This window comes from Poecilia mexicana, unplaced genomic scaffold (genome assembly GCF_051168715.1).
Source record: "Poecilia mexicana isolate PSO_F unplaced genomic scaffold, ASM5116871v1 scaffold_19, whole genome shotgun sequence".
Taxonomy (NCBI): domain Eukaryota; kingdom Metazoa; phylum Chordata; class Actinopteri; order Cyprinodontiformes; family Poeciliidae; genus Poecilia; species Poecilia mexicana.
This window is the reverse complement of record NW_028263388.1, coordinates 11,344,717-11,357,169: the sequence shown is the minus strand read 5'-3', so window position 1 is coordinate 11,357,169 and position 12,453 is coordinate 11,344,717. Positions and strand designations below refer to the sequence as shown.

The following is a 12,453-nucleotide window of genomic DNA, read 5'->3' as shown; positions in this document are numbered from 1 at the left end:
TCTATAGATGGATATCTATGTACATGTCTACATATCTACATCTATATATCAATATCTATCTATAAATATATGTATATATATCAAAAGATGAATATCTTTTGTTTGCTTTTTTTGCTGCACACAAATCCTTCCTTGTTTGCTGCTCCTCTGTTTAGTTGTAAATGGTCTGGATTCATGTTGAGCTGTTCAAATCGCACTGACCCCTCAAAGTGCTTCACACAAGAGGCACATTCACCCAGCAACATGCATGGAGCCATTAAGGAGCACTGCTGCCATTAACTTTGCTTTTTTATATATTTTGCACCATAAAAACTATTCATGGACGGTGTTCCTGTTTCTCTGACTCTGCTTCCTGTTCTCACCCAGCCCTATAGACGGCTGCTCATGCCTGGTTCCTGCTCCTCTGTTGGTTTCTTGCTGTTAAAGGGGCTGTTCCTCTTCACTGTCGCCACATCCTTATTAGGGAAGGATGCTGCAAAGCTAAAGGCTTACAGCAATTTCCTGATTTCTTCAGACATGCTTTCACCCATGAGCTAGTGAATTTGTCTGATTTGTAATTGGGAGCGTGCTGGACTCCATGTGATGGGTTCAGCTTTATAACGATTATTTTACAGGACATGAATGATCTATGCTTGTCTTAGTGCAAGGAGGTCAGATTTGCTATGAAAAGCTGCATTGGGAGTTTAGATTAAGATAAATATAAATTTCCTAGTAAAAGTGCTGAAATGTTGATGTATTAACAGGGCAGTTTTATGTATTTTACAGGCACATAGTGCCATTTTATAGCACAATGAAGTAACTGCTGCCTTATTTGTAAAAATAAATTTTACGCCACAATTTAATGCTTTGAAATTGGGCCTCTGTCTCTTTAAGAAGCTCCTGCTTTTTCCGACACTCAGCCTTCAGCACTTCATGAAAAGAAAACAAATAAAACAAGTTTTGTTTTCTTAGCGTGGCCTAATACTCCATCATAGAAACTTACATAAAAAACAAATTGGGTGAATTTAATAAAAGCTAATTTAATTTCTTTAAAACACTTTACAAAAGCAAAAATGCTCCTCATTATGCCATTTTCTACTGTTCTTAGAAGGTTGTTCTGTGATGTTTATTGCATAATGAGCTCAACAGACTTGGTCTGCTTGGTAATTGCTGCTGCCACTAGTCTGAAGGAGCTGAGTGAGGAAGGTGAATGGATTTCTCAAACATGCATGAACGAATGAAAGCAATACTCCTGGTGTGTTTTTTTGATGAGGGAATAACATGATTTAAAGCTCAAAAAAGCTGATTTTATGCAACGCCCTTTATGAACCTTTACACCATCATGTTCACAGATTAGATAAGAAAATAAAAACAGCTTGTTCAACAGCTAGGACCCTTTTAAAGTTGCCCTGTCTTTTTGTTTCTCTCCCTCCCTGTCGGTGGAGGCAGATGGCTTTCCTTCCTGACTCTGTTTCCACTGCAGGTCTCATCCTGGGAAAAGGGAAAATCCTGCTGAGCAAAACTGTTGAAATGACCTTCCAGATGTTTCATCATGACATTCATGACTTGCTCTGCCTCCACTTTGTCTTGTGAGACATCAGTTCCCCTGCTCTGTCTCACATGTCTGCTGTGGTGGAGTGAACGTTGGGGGATGGGTCTATCTGCCGGTGAACTTCCCTCAGAGCTCATTCAGCAGGAACTCGGAATGACGTTTCATAACTTTGTAGCTACAGTTCCTGCCAGCAGCCTGACTTTGACGGGCTGAAACCTGCAGAGACGCCGTAGCAGTCGGTTCTCTGCCTGCACAGATGGTGAAGCTTCACAAGGATCCTCTGCTGCTGAATGCACCACAACAATCACCGCCTGCTGCACAAATCCTGCCCCGATGCAGAAAGCATCGGGGCATATTCATGGAAATCTGCAGCAGTTTTACATACACATTGTTTATTAATCACAACTAGAGACGGTTTAAGGAATGTGTGAAGGTTGAAGTAAATATTTATTTTTTAATCCTGCCAACAGTGAGGCTTTGCTCCGCTAGTTCCGCCTGCTGTGTTTTATTGAACTGCTTTCTTCATCTGCATGGAAACGAAGGTTGATTGTTATTTATGGCTGAGAGACGTCTAGGGGAGGAATCTGAATAATCTTTACAGTCATTACTGTCCAAAAGTTGTAATCTTCACTCATTTCCTGTTGGTCTAACTTCCCTTTAATCCGTTTTTTTCTTTTAGTAATTTATCTGAATGTCTTCAGTTTGCTTCTCCTTCCACTTAGTTTTCCTTACATGTTTCAACTCTGACCTTTGCTCTTTAAATGTGTTTTTTAGGGTTAACCTATCATAGATGCAGTTTGCTCCATTTTTTTTTTTTCTGAATCTGAAAAACGCCAAAGATTGACTGAAAATAGGATTATTACTCCAACACGTTGAGCTACTGGCTGAAAAAAAAAAAAGAAAACAGAAGCAATTTTAGTCATTTCAGTATTTTTACACCTTTATTAAAAGCAACAAAAAATGACACCTTTTTTTTTTCTTTTTTTTTTACCAGTGACAAACATTTCTGTTAAACCTTTCAGAAAACAAAAATCACAAACGCATACCAAACTGTTATACAGGCACACAGGAATATACCAATGATTTAAGGTAGAACTAATAAAAAGATAAACATGTTGACCTTATTTCTAATACAGGCCAACAGATGGATATTCTCTCACATGAAGGCTAATTACAGCTTTATTCTCTGAAACGTAGCCACGTATTCAGTGACCCGCTTTAAGCTTTGTTCCTTCTGTAATGCAGTGAGATGCATCTGTGAATAAACTATTATTACATTTTGTAACACTTTTAAACAAAAATACATGATGTTAGAATCAACATCCTTTTTTTTATTGCAGGAAAATAATTTCTGCTGCAGAAGGTTCTTTTTATGTTTGTCAGAGGGGAAAGACGGCAACAATTTAATTTACAGACATTTCTCTGAGGAGTTTTCGTTGAAGTGTAACTAACCCTCCTGTTAAGCAAAACCCCGCCCATGGGGATTTTAATGCAATTACATTTCGTTTTATTTAAAAGCTACCAGCTGAAGACCAATAACAGCATTTTATGTTCTTCACCGCAGAGCAGTAAACACATCGGTAATTAAGTCAGGTTCTTTACAGTACTACGTCAGCAGATTTTTATTTATTTTATCTACAGTAAATGTTTTTCACAATGACCATTCCTCATAAGGTAATTTCTGTTAATATGTTAAATGAACCAGATTACGAAGTCTTGAATACAAAATTTGTCACTTATTTCAATGCAAATGTTGCTCCTGTTCAAAGGTTTTCCTCGCTAACTTTTGATTTCTTCCCTTTGGTCTCAACTTGTACTAAGACTAAAGGACTAAAGGAGGAGGCAGGAAAATGCTAATTGGGTTGAATGGATCAGTGGATTTAGTGAGCAGCTGTGAGATTTGGTGGAGACGATGTAGGGCAGGAAAGTTTCCAGATGAATGGAAACACTGAAATGAATCAAAACATTGTAATACTTATTATTAGCAATGTAAACATACGGCTCTGGTCAGGACGTGACCCTCATACAGTATAAACACATTCCTCAAGAAAAGAATTAGCTCTATCTTGTGTGGAGCCTCATGTGTGTCTTTAAATTACACTGCTGTGTGAATCTGGCGCCACACAGAGTGCAGGAGTGCGGTTTCTCTCCTGTGTGAACAACTTTGTGTCTTGTGAGTGTGCTCTTTTGTCTAAACGTTTTCCCGCAAACGTCGCACTCGAACGGCTTCTCTCCCGTGTGGACCAGGATGTGGCTCTTCACGGCTCCCGGCTCGGCAAACGTGTCCCCGCAAATCTCGCAGGAGAAGGGCCGCACTCCTGTGTGGACCTTGGTGTGCCGCTTAAGATGCGACTTGCAGCTGAATGTTTTCCCGCACTCGTCGCAGCTGAAGGGCTTCTCTCCTGTGTGAACTCGCAGGTGTCTCTTTAAGTTGCACTGAAGTCGAAATTTTTTCCCGCAAACCTCACATGGGAACGGCAGCTCTCCGGTGTGGACCCGGATGTGCTCCTGGTAATGCATCTTGTGACGAAAATCTTTGCCGCAGATTTCACAGCCGAACGGCCTCTCTCCTGTGTGGACTCTCATGTGAGTCTCGAAATGCGTCTTGCGGGAAAATTTCCTGCCACAGACACCGCAAACGAAAGGTTTCTCCCCAGTGTGGACCCTCATGTGCGCCTGCAGAATCCCCTGATTCCTGAACCTCTCGCCGCAGAAGTCGCATATGAACGGCCTCTCTCCGGTGTGGATTCGCTTGTGGTTGCGCAGATTCCCGCGCTGGTTAAATCTTTTTCCACAAACATCACACCTGAATGGTTTCTCCCCTGTGTGGACTCTCTTGTGCGTGGTAAGATTAGTCCTCTGGTTAAATTCATGCCCACAGACGTCACAAATGAACACTCTCTCTTTCTTCCTGACTGCTGGGTCTGAATCTGCATTTTCCTGCCCACTGCAGTGGTTTGTGTTAGCCGAGCTGAAGGAATGACACTTCATGTGTCTATGGAGGGACTGCTTGTAGAAATATTGTTTGTCACACTCGAAGCAGCTGTACAGGGCCTTGGCTGTGTCGCCCGAATCGGGTGTTCTGCTCTCTTTGTGCTTAATTTCTGTTCCAAAATCTGGTAGCGGTTCCTGCCAGTGATTGTCCTCATCACTGACTTCAGTCTCTGAAGAGTCTGAAGCTTTTCCAGCTGTTTTTATCTTAAAGTAGTTGCTTACTCCCGGGTTTATCGTCAATTCTGGCCCATCATCGGGTTCTGTTTTTATAAACTGAACGGAACTCAAAGGTTTTGACTCTCTGTTATGCTCAGTTTCCCTGAGATACAGTTGTGAAGACTGATATTCCTCCTCCTCTTCTTCTTCTTCACTCTTCACAATAACATTCAACGGGAAACTGGCCAGATCCTCCTCTCCATAAAGCTGCTCTCCCTCCTGATTGGTCCAGGATTCCTCATTTTCCTCCTTTATGTGGAGCAGCTCTGGGTCCTGCTCGTCCTCACTGGAGCTCCACTCAAAGGGACGCTCTTCTTTAATCACCAACAGCTGCGGATCATCTGCAGAAAGCAGAAATTAAGTTTGTGGATAAATCAATTGCCCTTAGAAAAGTACAGTTTGTTATAGCTGCTTGATTTTGTGTAATATTCCTGCTAGATTTTATTGTCAAACAGTTTTATTGAGGCATCAGACATGAAAATTGAAACGTCAACAATACAAATTTGTCCCCTTTTTCTTCTTATGTGAACATAAAACATAAGACGATACAAAAACAAAACAGAAATGACATAGCAGCAACATTCCCATGACGTATTCCTGCAAGATTTTAGTGTCGTTTTCCTCATCAGACAACCAACTTCAGTGATCTTTAACCTACAACAACCACTATTTGTAATGAGCCAGCAGGAACCATAAGGCTCCTAACGTAGACGCCCTTTTTTTGTTTCATCATGTCAGTTCTGGTGTACAGAGTGAATGGATAAAACATTTTGTCATAAGTCTATGACCTGATTAGTCTCACAAGCCCCAGTCATATGCTGCAGATGCCGTCTTCATACTGAAACCGACTCTGCTGATGTTTCTTTCCTGTTACGAAGTTCTTCCTTAATGTTGCCACACAATGAGGGATTATTGCTAAGTCAATGATTTTATGCAATGTATTTGGATTTTGCACAACGGATAACTTTTTATTTTTTAGAGAGTTGCCTTAACAAGCTGATTGCATCAGCTCTGCAGCATTCTCTCATCCTGAGCAAGCATGTAGCAGCAGTGAAAAGGAATCACTCCCTGTTAGCAGCAAGAAACCTCCAGTAGAGCCAGGCTCAGCGTGAACGGGCCATCTGCTGCAACCGGCTGGAGGCTGCGAGACGGCAGAAAGCACACACAGGAAACACCAACGCTTTGGGCCCGGTCTGCTTTTAATGGAGAGGAAAACATGGAGGACATGAAGAGTTGAGAGATAAATCTGAAAAGCCAAAACAGCTTAATGTTTTAATAGATGTTTTCTTTTTTCACTTATGCAAGTGAGGAAAACAATCCTGCACATTTACAGAATCTTACAAGCAGAATTTTCTCTTGCTGAATGCAAACAGAATTAAAAGAAAATACTGAAGGTTTAGGTTTGAATCGTACTGTTGAAGACATCTATTAAATATATAAGTTCTTAGCTTGTAAAAAGTCTTGTTCAAATCTTTTTGTGAGCTGAAAGTATCCGAACGTTAGCTAGCTACTGCAGTGAAATTATTAAATAAAAACGGTTCTTGAAACTACATTTCATTAATCCTAAGCTATATGAAACAAGAAAAGTTTGATTTAATGTGACAGAGAACATTTTCTTTTCGTTTACAATAAATGTAAACGCTTAGTTTCAGCTGTAGAAAAATATATGTTTATGTGGGCACATTTGCAACATGTGCTCGCATAATAAAAATTATAACATTTTTCAAGCAATTTCTATTTTAATTTCAGAATTGCAATGTTTATAATCATGATAAATACAATAAATATGACCTATTACACAATATTCATCTTTATTTAATAACATTTGTTCACATCATAAAAAAACAGTATGACAGGTAAAATACATTATGACCAGTGAAAAGGCAGAAACTTCCTCACAGATTTTTCTTTTTAAAAGTTATAATTTATTTTAACACTTTAATTTCAAACATAGACACATGATCTTGATATTGAGCCATTTTAATTATCGCTCACATTAAAAACATTTGAAAATGTTACCTATTTCAGGTGTGACTTGTTAGTTACTCTGCTTGTTGGGGAGACTGAATGAATCACTGCTCACCTATTCATTTGAAAACCGGATTGTTTAGAATTAAACACGGAGATTACAAATCTAATCTGGGTGGGGTATTAATGTTGAATGTTGACCAAAGGAAATAGGATTTAAGTATTTCTGACTTCCGGTTCTGTTTCCTGTGTTTTGTTTCTGCTACGTGCAGTTTGGCTCATTTTTAACGAGACTAAACGATGACTATAATGTCAATGAGGTAAATAACCCGATTTAAATCAACATAAACAAAGGAAGTCCCGTTTTCCTCAGCCACAGAGCTACAGCTAGCTAACAGCGATAAATGAGTTTTTTCTTACCAGTTGTTTGGTTTCTACCAACATCCTGATGGACGCCGAGCTGCTTCATCTGGACTTTGTCCTCTGCAGCCAGACTTTCAGCACTGCTCTGACGGACATAATCCACTTCCTTCATGGTTGCAGCCGTCTCTAAAATGAACCAGGCCGATCAGCTCACACCGCAGCCGGGAGCATTTCTGTTAGGCTCCATGCGAGGTTCCGCTGGAGTGTTTCAAGAGGCGGATGCGCACGAAAAAACTGCAACCAGATCTTAAAAAACCCGACTGTCTGTTTCGGAACGATTGCTGACGTAATGACAGAGTTTTAAACGGGCATCTCCACGGACACCCTGTCCCAAGAACCATTTTCCACAACTGTCAAGGGGTGGTTGCATCGCATCAATCCGTATTCAGGTACTTGCAAATAAGGCCAGAAAATGCGAAAAACGATGAGAATACGAAACAATGGAATTAAATTAAATTGTATTAAACATAAAATAAGACTTAAATAGTTATTTCGGCTTACAATACATGTAATATTGATCTTAAAGTCTTAATGCAGAAAGTCGAGCTGTTAGCAAGTTTATTTGTATTTACTTGACAAAATGTAATGAAGAGTTATATATATATATATATATATATATATATATATATATATATATATATATATATATATATATATATATATATATATATATATAATTTTACTGATGAATTAGTCAATTTTTGGAGCTGAAGTTGATTTAGGTAAAGAAGATCCTTCAACATCAAAATGTGGTTCTATATACAAATATGTCATGATTTGTTAAAATTGTGACTACCTTCTTTTTACTTCACAACTAAGCAGAACTTTGTGTTGGTCTGTCTTACAAAATACAAAATCCCAACAAAATACCTCACAAAAAGTGACAAAGTAAAAAACAAAAACATACATTCTTTGCTACCTTAAAGAGTTTGATTATTAATTAACCACAACTGCCAAAACTTCTCATTTTGTTTTGGTTTTACAATAAAACTAATCTATTCTCTGAAACCAAAGTGGACAAAACCTGACTGGATGTTACAGGGATTAATTCGCTCCAGCAGATGGCAGCAGTGAAACAGATGCCTGTACAGATGCCTGATTGAAATATGATGAGAGACATAAACAAAAGACGCGGAGACTCATTCGTTTGAGACTTAAGTGGATTCAGTCGAACAGAAACGTCCATAGCTGCGGTGTGGCCGTATTGTTCTGGTTTATGAGCCTCCAATGTGTAATACAAAGAGCAGACACCATGGAGAAAGTGGATTATGCTCATCGGAATATTCTACCTTTGGAGGACAAACTTCAGGTTAAACGGCTCGGTGTGCATCAGCCGCAAGAAACTGGGAGAATCCGAACAACAGGTAAGAAGAAGCTCTGTTGGGGTAAAATTTAACAAAACGAGGGTGGTTTGTTTCTTTCTTTTTGATCGGTAATCCATTATCCGCCATAGAGATACGTCAACATATCCGCCATATTCGAAGGGGAAACATTATTTTGGCCATAGAATTTTGAAGATTCTCCAGGGAAACAAAGATAAAATAAAATAAAAAAATCAGTAATTATATTTCTTTGTTGTTAAAGCTCTGATGTATTAAAAATATACAGTAAACAGAATTGATCAAATAGTATGTCTTGTTTTTCTTATTTGTGTTCTATCTGTGCAGCTTTGTTTAACAGTATTGTAGATCTGGTTGCCTTGGCGTGTTGGTGGCAGATTTACACCGCCTGTTGAATTAATGGTACAACAGGCCACATCTGCTTTATCAAGCAAATAGGACAGATTGTGACTTGCACAGCAAGACAAAGATGACAAAAGAAAATTAAGGGTTAAAGCAAGGAATGTGCCTTTATGTATGTTTGCACAAAGGAGGAGAATACTTCTCTCTTTGTGGTGGGTTTGCAGCAACGAAATAATATATTCTTCCTGTTACACATTTTACTTTATTGAATTAATGGAACAACGGGCGGTATGTGATTCACGAAGCAAACAAGACAAGTTATAAGTACAAAGAAACAAACAGAACAAAAGACAGAAGTGCTGACATGACTAGTTGGTTAAAATCTTGATGATGTCTAAATGTTTTGTCAGGATCAATATCTCACACATACTTCTTTAAACATACAACTGCTTTTAGATTTTGCTACACATCACAGTGTGTGAGGGGAGGCGGTAACCATCAGACCTCTTCATACAAGATATTTTAAAACGTCAACAATGACGTATTGAATCAACAACACAGTAATGGAGGAGGCTGAAATCTCGATTCTGGTCTCTTTTCTGTCAATCTGTTTCCCCCCTCTTGTTTCCATCCTAATGTTTTGTGTAAATCTCATCACCAAACAGTTTTTATCCGGTTATAGTCAGGCCCTGTGTGGACAAACACATGGGTTTCTGTGGAGTCCTGCTGAATGAGATTCAGTTAACCATGATGTCCATGTTTCTCCTGCAGACAAGCAGCATCTTTTGGTGATCAAAAAAGAGGTTTCCGGTCTGCAGAGCTCCAGTTTGGACCAGCAGAACCCAGAACTCCACCATATAAAAAAGGAAGAGGAGGAACTGTGGGTGAGTGAAGATGGAGAGCAGCTCACTGTGAAGATTGTAGATTATGAAACCCTTAAGATATCAGGGCTCTGCCACGTCCAAACTGACGACGGCAAAGAAACTGAAGCTCCAACAAGCAGCCCAGCTAAACGAATGGAAACAGGACCTGATGGAGAGGACAGTGGAGGAGCAGAACTAGATGAAAACCCAGAACCAACAGGATATGGGACTGAACAGCAGGAGGTCCAGATAAAATATGGTAATCATCAGGTTCTGCTCTGTTTGCATGAATTTCTCTCATCGTAAAAATGGAAGGAGCGATGTAATTTAATAAATCCACTTGTAGCATCAAACATAAAACGAACACACTAATGGTAAGATATAAATATTAATAAATATACAAATTGCCTTGTAGACAGCTGAGGGAGGGGAAAAGGTCACGTCTAAATTGCAGGCAGCAAAGGGTCAAAATATCTTACTATCTGGATCTGTACAATTACAAAAGTCTCATTGAAACATGACTTTTCTGCTTCTCTTGCAGATGAGCAGCAACTGTTGGTAATCAAAGTAGAAGTTCCTGATTCACGGAGGTCCATTTTAGTCCAGCAAGACACAGAGCCACTCCAGAAGACAACGGAAGAGGAGCTGTGGATCAGTCAGGATGAAGAGGAGCTTGCTTTGATGAGTGAAGATGAAGAGAAACCTCAGTCATCAGAGCTTCATCTCATCAGAAGTGAAGACGGCAGAGATGCTGAAGCTTCAACCAGCAGCTCAGCTGAACAGACGGAAACAGAATCTGTTGGAGAGGAGGGTGGAGGACCACCGCCAGACAGGAATTCAGATCCACAAGCTTGTTTACAGTCCAGTCATTCAGGTTCTTCCGAGACTGAAGTCAGTAGGAAGTGGTGGTCAGGAGTGAGTGGAGACGGTTGTGAAGACAATCTATCAGGTTTATCTAAAAATAAAGGCTGCAGTGAAGGCTGGTGGGAAATTGGGACACTTCAGTCAGGCATGAACAGCAGACCTGGATGTAGAAGTGCCGTGAAACCCTTCAGCTGCCCGGACTGTGGTAAACAGTTTGTGTACCAGCAGTCATTCCTGAAGCACCTGTCATGTCATTCAGGAGAAAAGGCTTCCACCTGTTTGGCTGATATGAAACAATCAATAGCCAAAGCTGGGAAGAAATCAGTTGCTTGTGTTGTTTGTGGGAAAATGTTTAAGGATCAGTATTATCTTAAATGTCATATGAGGCTCCACACTGGAGAGAAACCATTTAGTTGTGATGTTTGCGGTAAAGCGTTTAGGCATTCTCATATTCTTAAACTTCACTTAAGAATCCACACTGGAGAAAAGCCTTTTACTTGTGATGAATGTGGTAAAACGTTTACCAAGCTGCAAAATCTTAAAGGTCACATGACATGCCACACAGGGGAGAAGCCTTTTCAGTGTGAGGAATGTGGCAAAAGATTTACACAAAGGGGAACGCTGAGGAACCACATGATGATTCATAAAGGAGAAAAACCTTTCGCTTGCGGCAGCTGTGACAAACATTTCAGGCTTAAAGCAGATCTTCAGAAACACGCGGTAACTCACACGGGAGTGAAACCATTTTCCTGCCGTTACTGCGGAGCCAGATTTGCTCATCGGGGAGCTTTGACGAGACACATTAGACGCCACACAGGTGAGAAATCATTTGCGTGTGATAGGTGTGATAAAAGATTTTATCGAAATTCTGAACTGAAGTATCACGTGTCAGTTCATACAAGAGACTGGAAACAAGACACTGAAAACAGAAAGTTTGCCTGCAAGGAATGCGGGAAAAAATATATCAGAAAGGTGCATCTTACGGCACACATGAGTACCCACTTGGGAGAAAAACCTTTCAGCTGCAGTGTTTGTAGTGTGAGTTTTACACGCCATGATAGTCTGAAGAGACACACAATGAGAGCCCACAGTCAATAGAAACTGCTCATTCTGCCAATCTAGATGTACTCATCTAGATTGGCAGAATGAGCAGTTTTATTTTATGACAAAGCTGGATAAGGATTGTGTGGATTTTTTAGAATCACAATCTCTTTTTGTATGTATATATAACAGTAAGATTGATTTAGATAATTTTATAAGATGCACACATGCAGACTAACCGGTTCTGGTGTTTATAATTTCTTTATTTCACACTGCTTGACACCCTTTGGTTTGTAGCTTGTTTCGTGCCACTGCTGTGTTTGTATTGGATAAAGGGTCGTCTGTGTGGAGCAGAATAAACTCCCTCCACTCGAGTGACATCTGCCACCCTTTCTTTGCGATGCAGCCAGACACTCTTGAAATGAAATGCTCCTTGAAGGCTTAGAAAACCATCAGATGGGAACAGAGGCAGCCAAATGGCTGTAACATAAACCAAGGCAATTCTACCAATTTTTTAAACATAATAAATAGAGCACTTTTGCTCTAGGATTTTACGTCTAGTGTTCACCTTCCCACCTGCACATGCATGTACTGTTAAATAAATGCTAACTGTGAAATTCCTCTCCAAGCTCAGCTGCTTGAGATATGATTTGAATAAGTTTTGATTTCTTTTTCTATTTGCTGCCTGATCCAATTTTCTCTTTCTGTGAAGGTCTTGCACATTGTGGCATACCTCACAGCCTACTTCATTGCTCAGGTTCCCAGTCTATTACATTCAAAGCCATTCCCAGCTTGATCTAGATGTACTCTAAATCTAGAGTACATCTAGATTTACACCAATCTAGATGTACTCATCTAGATTGGTGTAAAT

At 39.8% G+C, this 12,453-nt stretch overlaps 2 protein-coding genes across 2 annotated transcripts; one reads left to right on the top strand and one right to left on the bottom strand.

The window, feature by feature from the left end:
• Positions 1-2,444: 2,444 nt before the first annotated feature.
• LOC106915336 (uncharacterized) lies at positions 2,445-7,399 on the bottom strand. Its single transcript, XM_014982874.2, has 2 exons — positions 7,130-7,399; positions 2,445-5,082 (listed from the first exon to the last, which is right to left on the bottom strand). Exons 1-2 carry the CDS (start codon positions 7,242-7,244, stop codon positions 3,593-3,595), a joined length of 1,605 nt encoding a protein of 534 aa, XP_014838360.1. The 5' UTR covers positions 7,245-7,399; the 3' UTR covers positions 2,445-3,592.
• Positions 7,400-7,841: 442 nt separating this feature from the next.
• LOC106915321 (uncharacterized) lies at positions 7,842-11,676 on the top strand. The gene is made up of 3 exons (XM_014982828.2): positions 7,842-8,496; positions 9,586-9,936; positions 10,219-11,676. Exons 1-3 carry the CDS (start codon positions 8,349-8,351, stop codon positions 11,637-11,639), a joined length of 1,920 nt encoding a protein of 639 aa, XP_014838314.1. The 5' UTR covers positions 7,842-8,348; the 3' UTR covers positions 11,640-11,676.
• Positions 11,677-12,453: the final 777 nt, after the last annotated feature.

Bases quoted from the DNA above. Each gene is read 5' to 3' on its own strand.
- LOC106915321 (XM_014982828.2), top strand. From the start codon at position 8,349: ATGAGCCTCCAATGTGTAATACAAAGAGCAGACACCATGGAGAAAGTG. The intron at 8,497-9,585 runs GTAAGAAGAAGC...TTTCTCCTGCAG, and splicing joins TGGGAGAATCCGAACAACAG to ACAAGCAGCATCTTTTGGTG. The intron at 9,937-10,218 runs GTAATCATCAGG...CTTCTCTTGCAG, and splicing joins GGAGGTCCAGATAAAATATG to ATGAGCAGCAACTGTTGGTA.
- LOC106915336 (XM_014982874.2), bottom strand. From the start codon at position 7,244: ATGAAGGAAGTGGATTATGTCCGTCAGAGCAGTGCTGAAAGTCTGGCT. The intron at 5,083-7,129 runs GTAAGAAAAAAC...TGCTTTCTGCAG, and splicing joins TGGTAGAAACCAAACAACTG to ATGATCCGCAGCTGTTGGTG.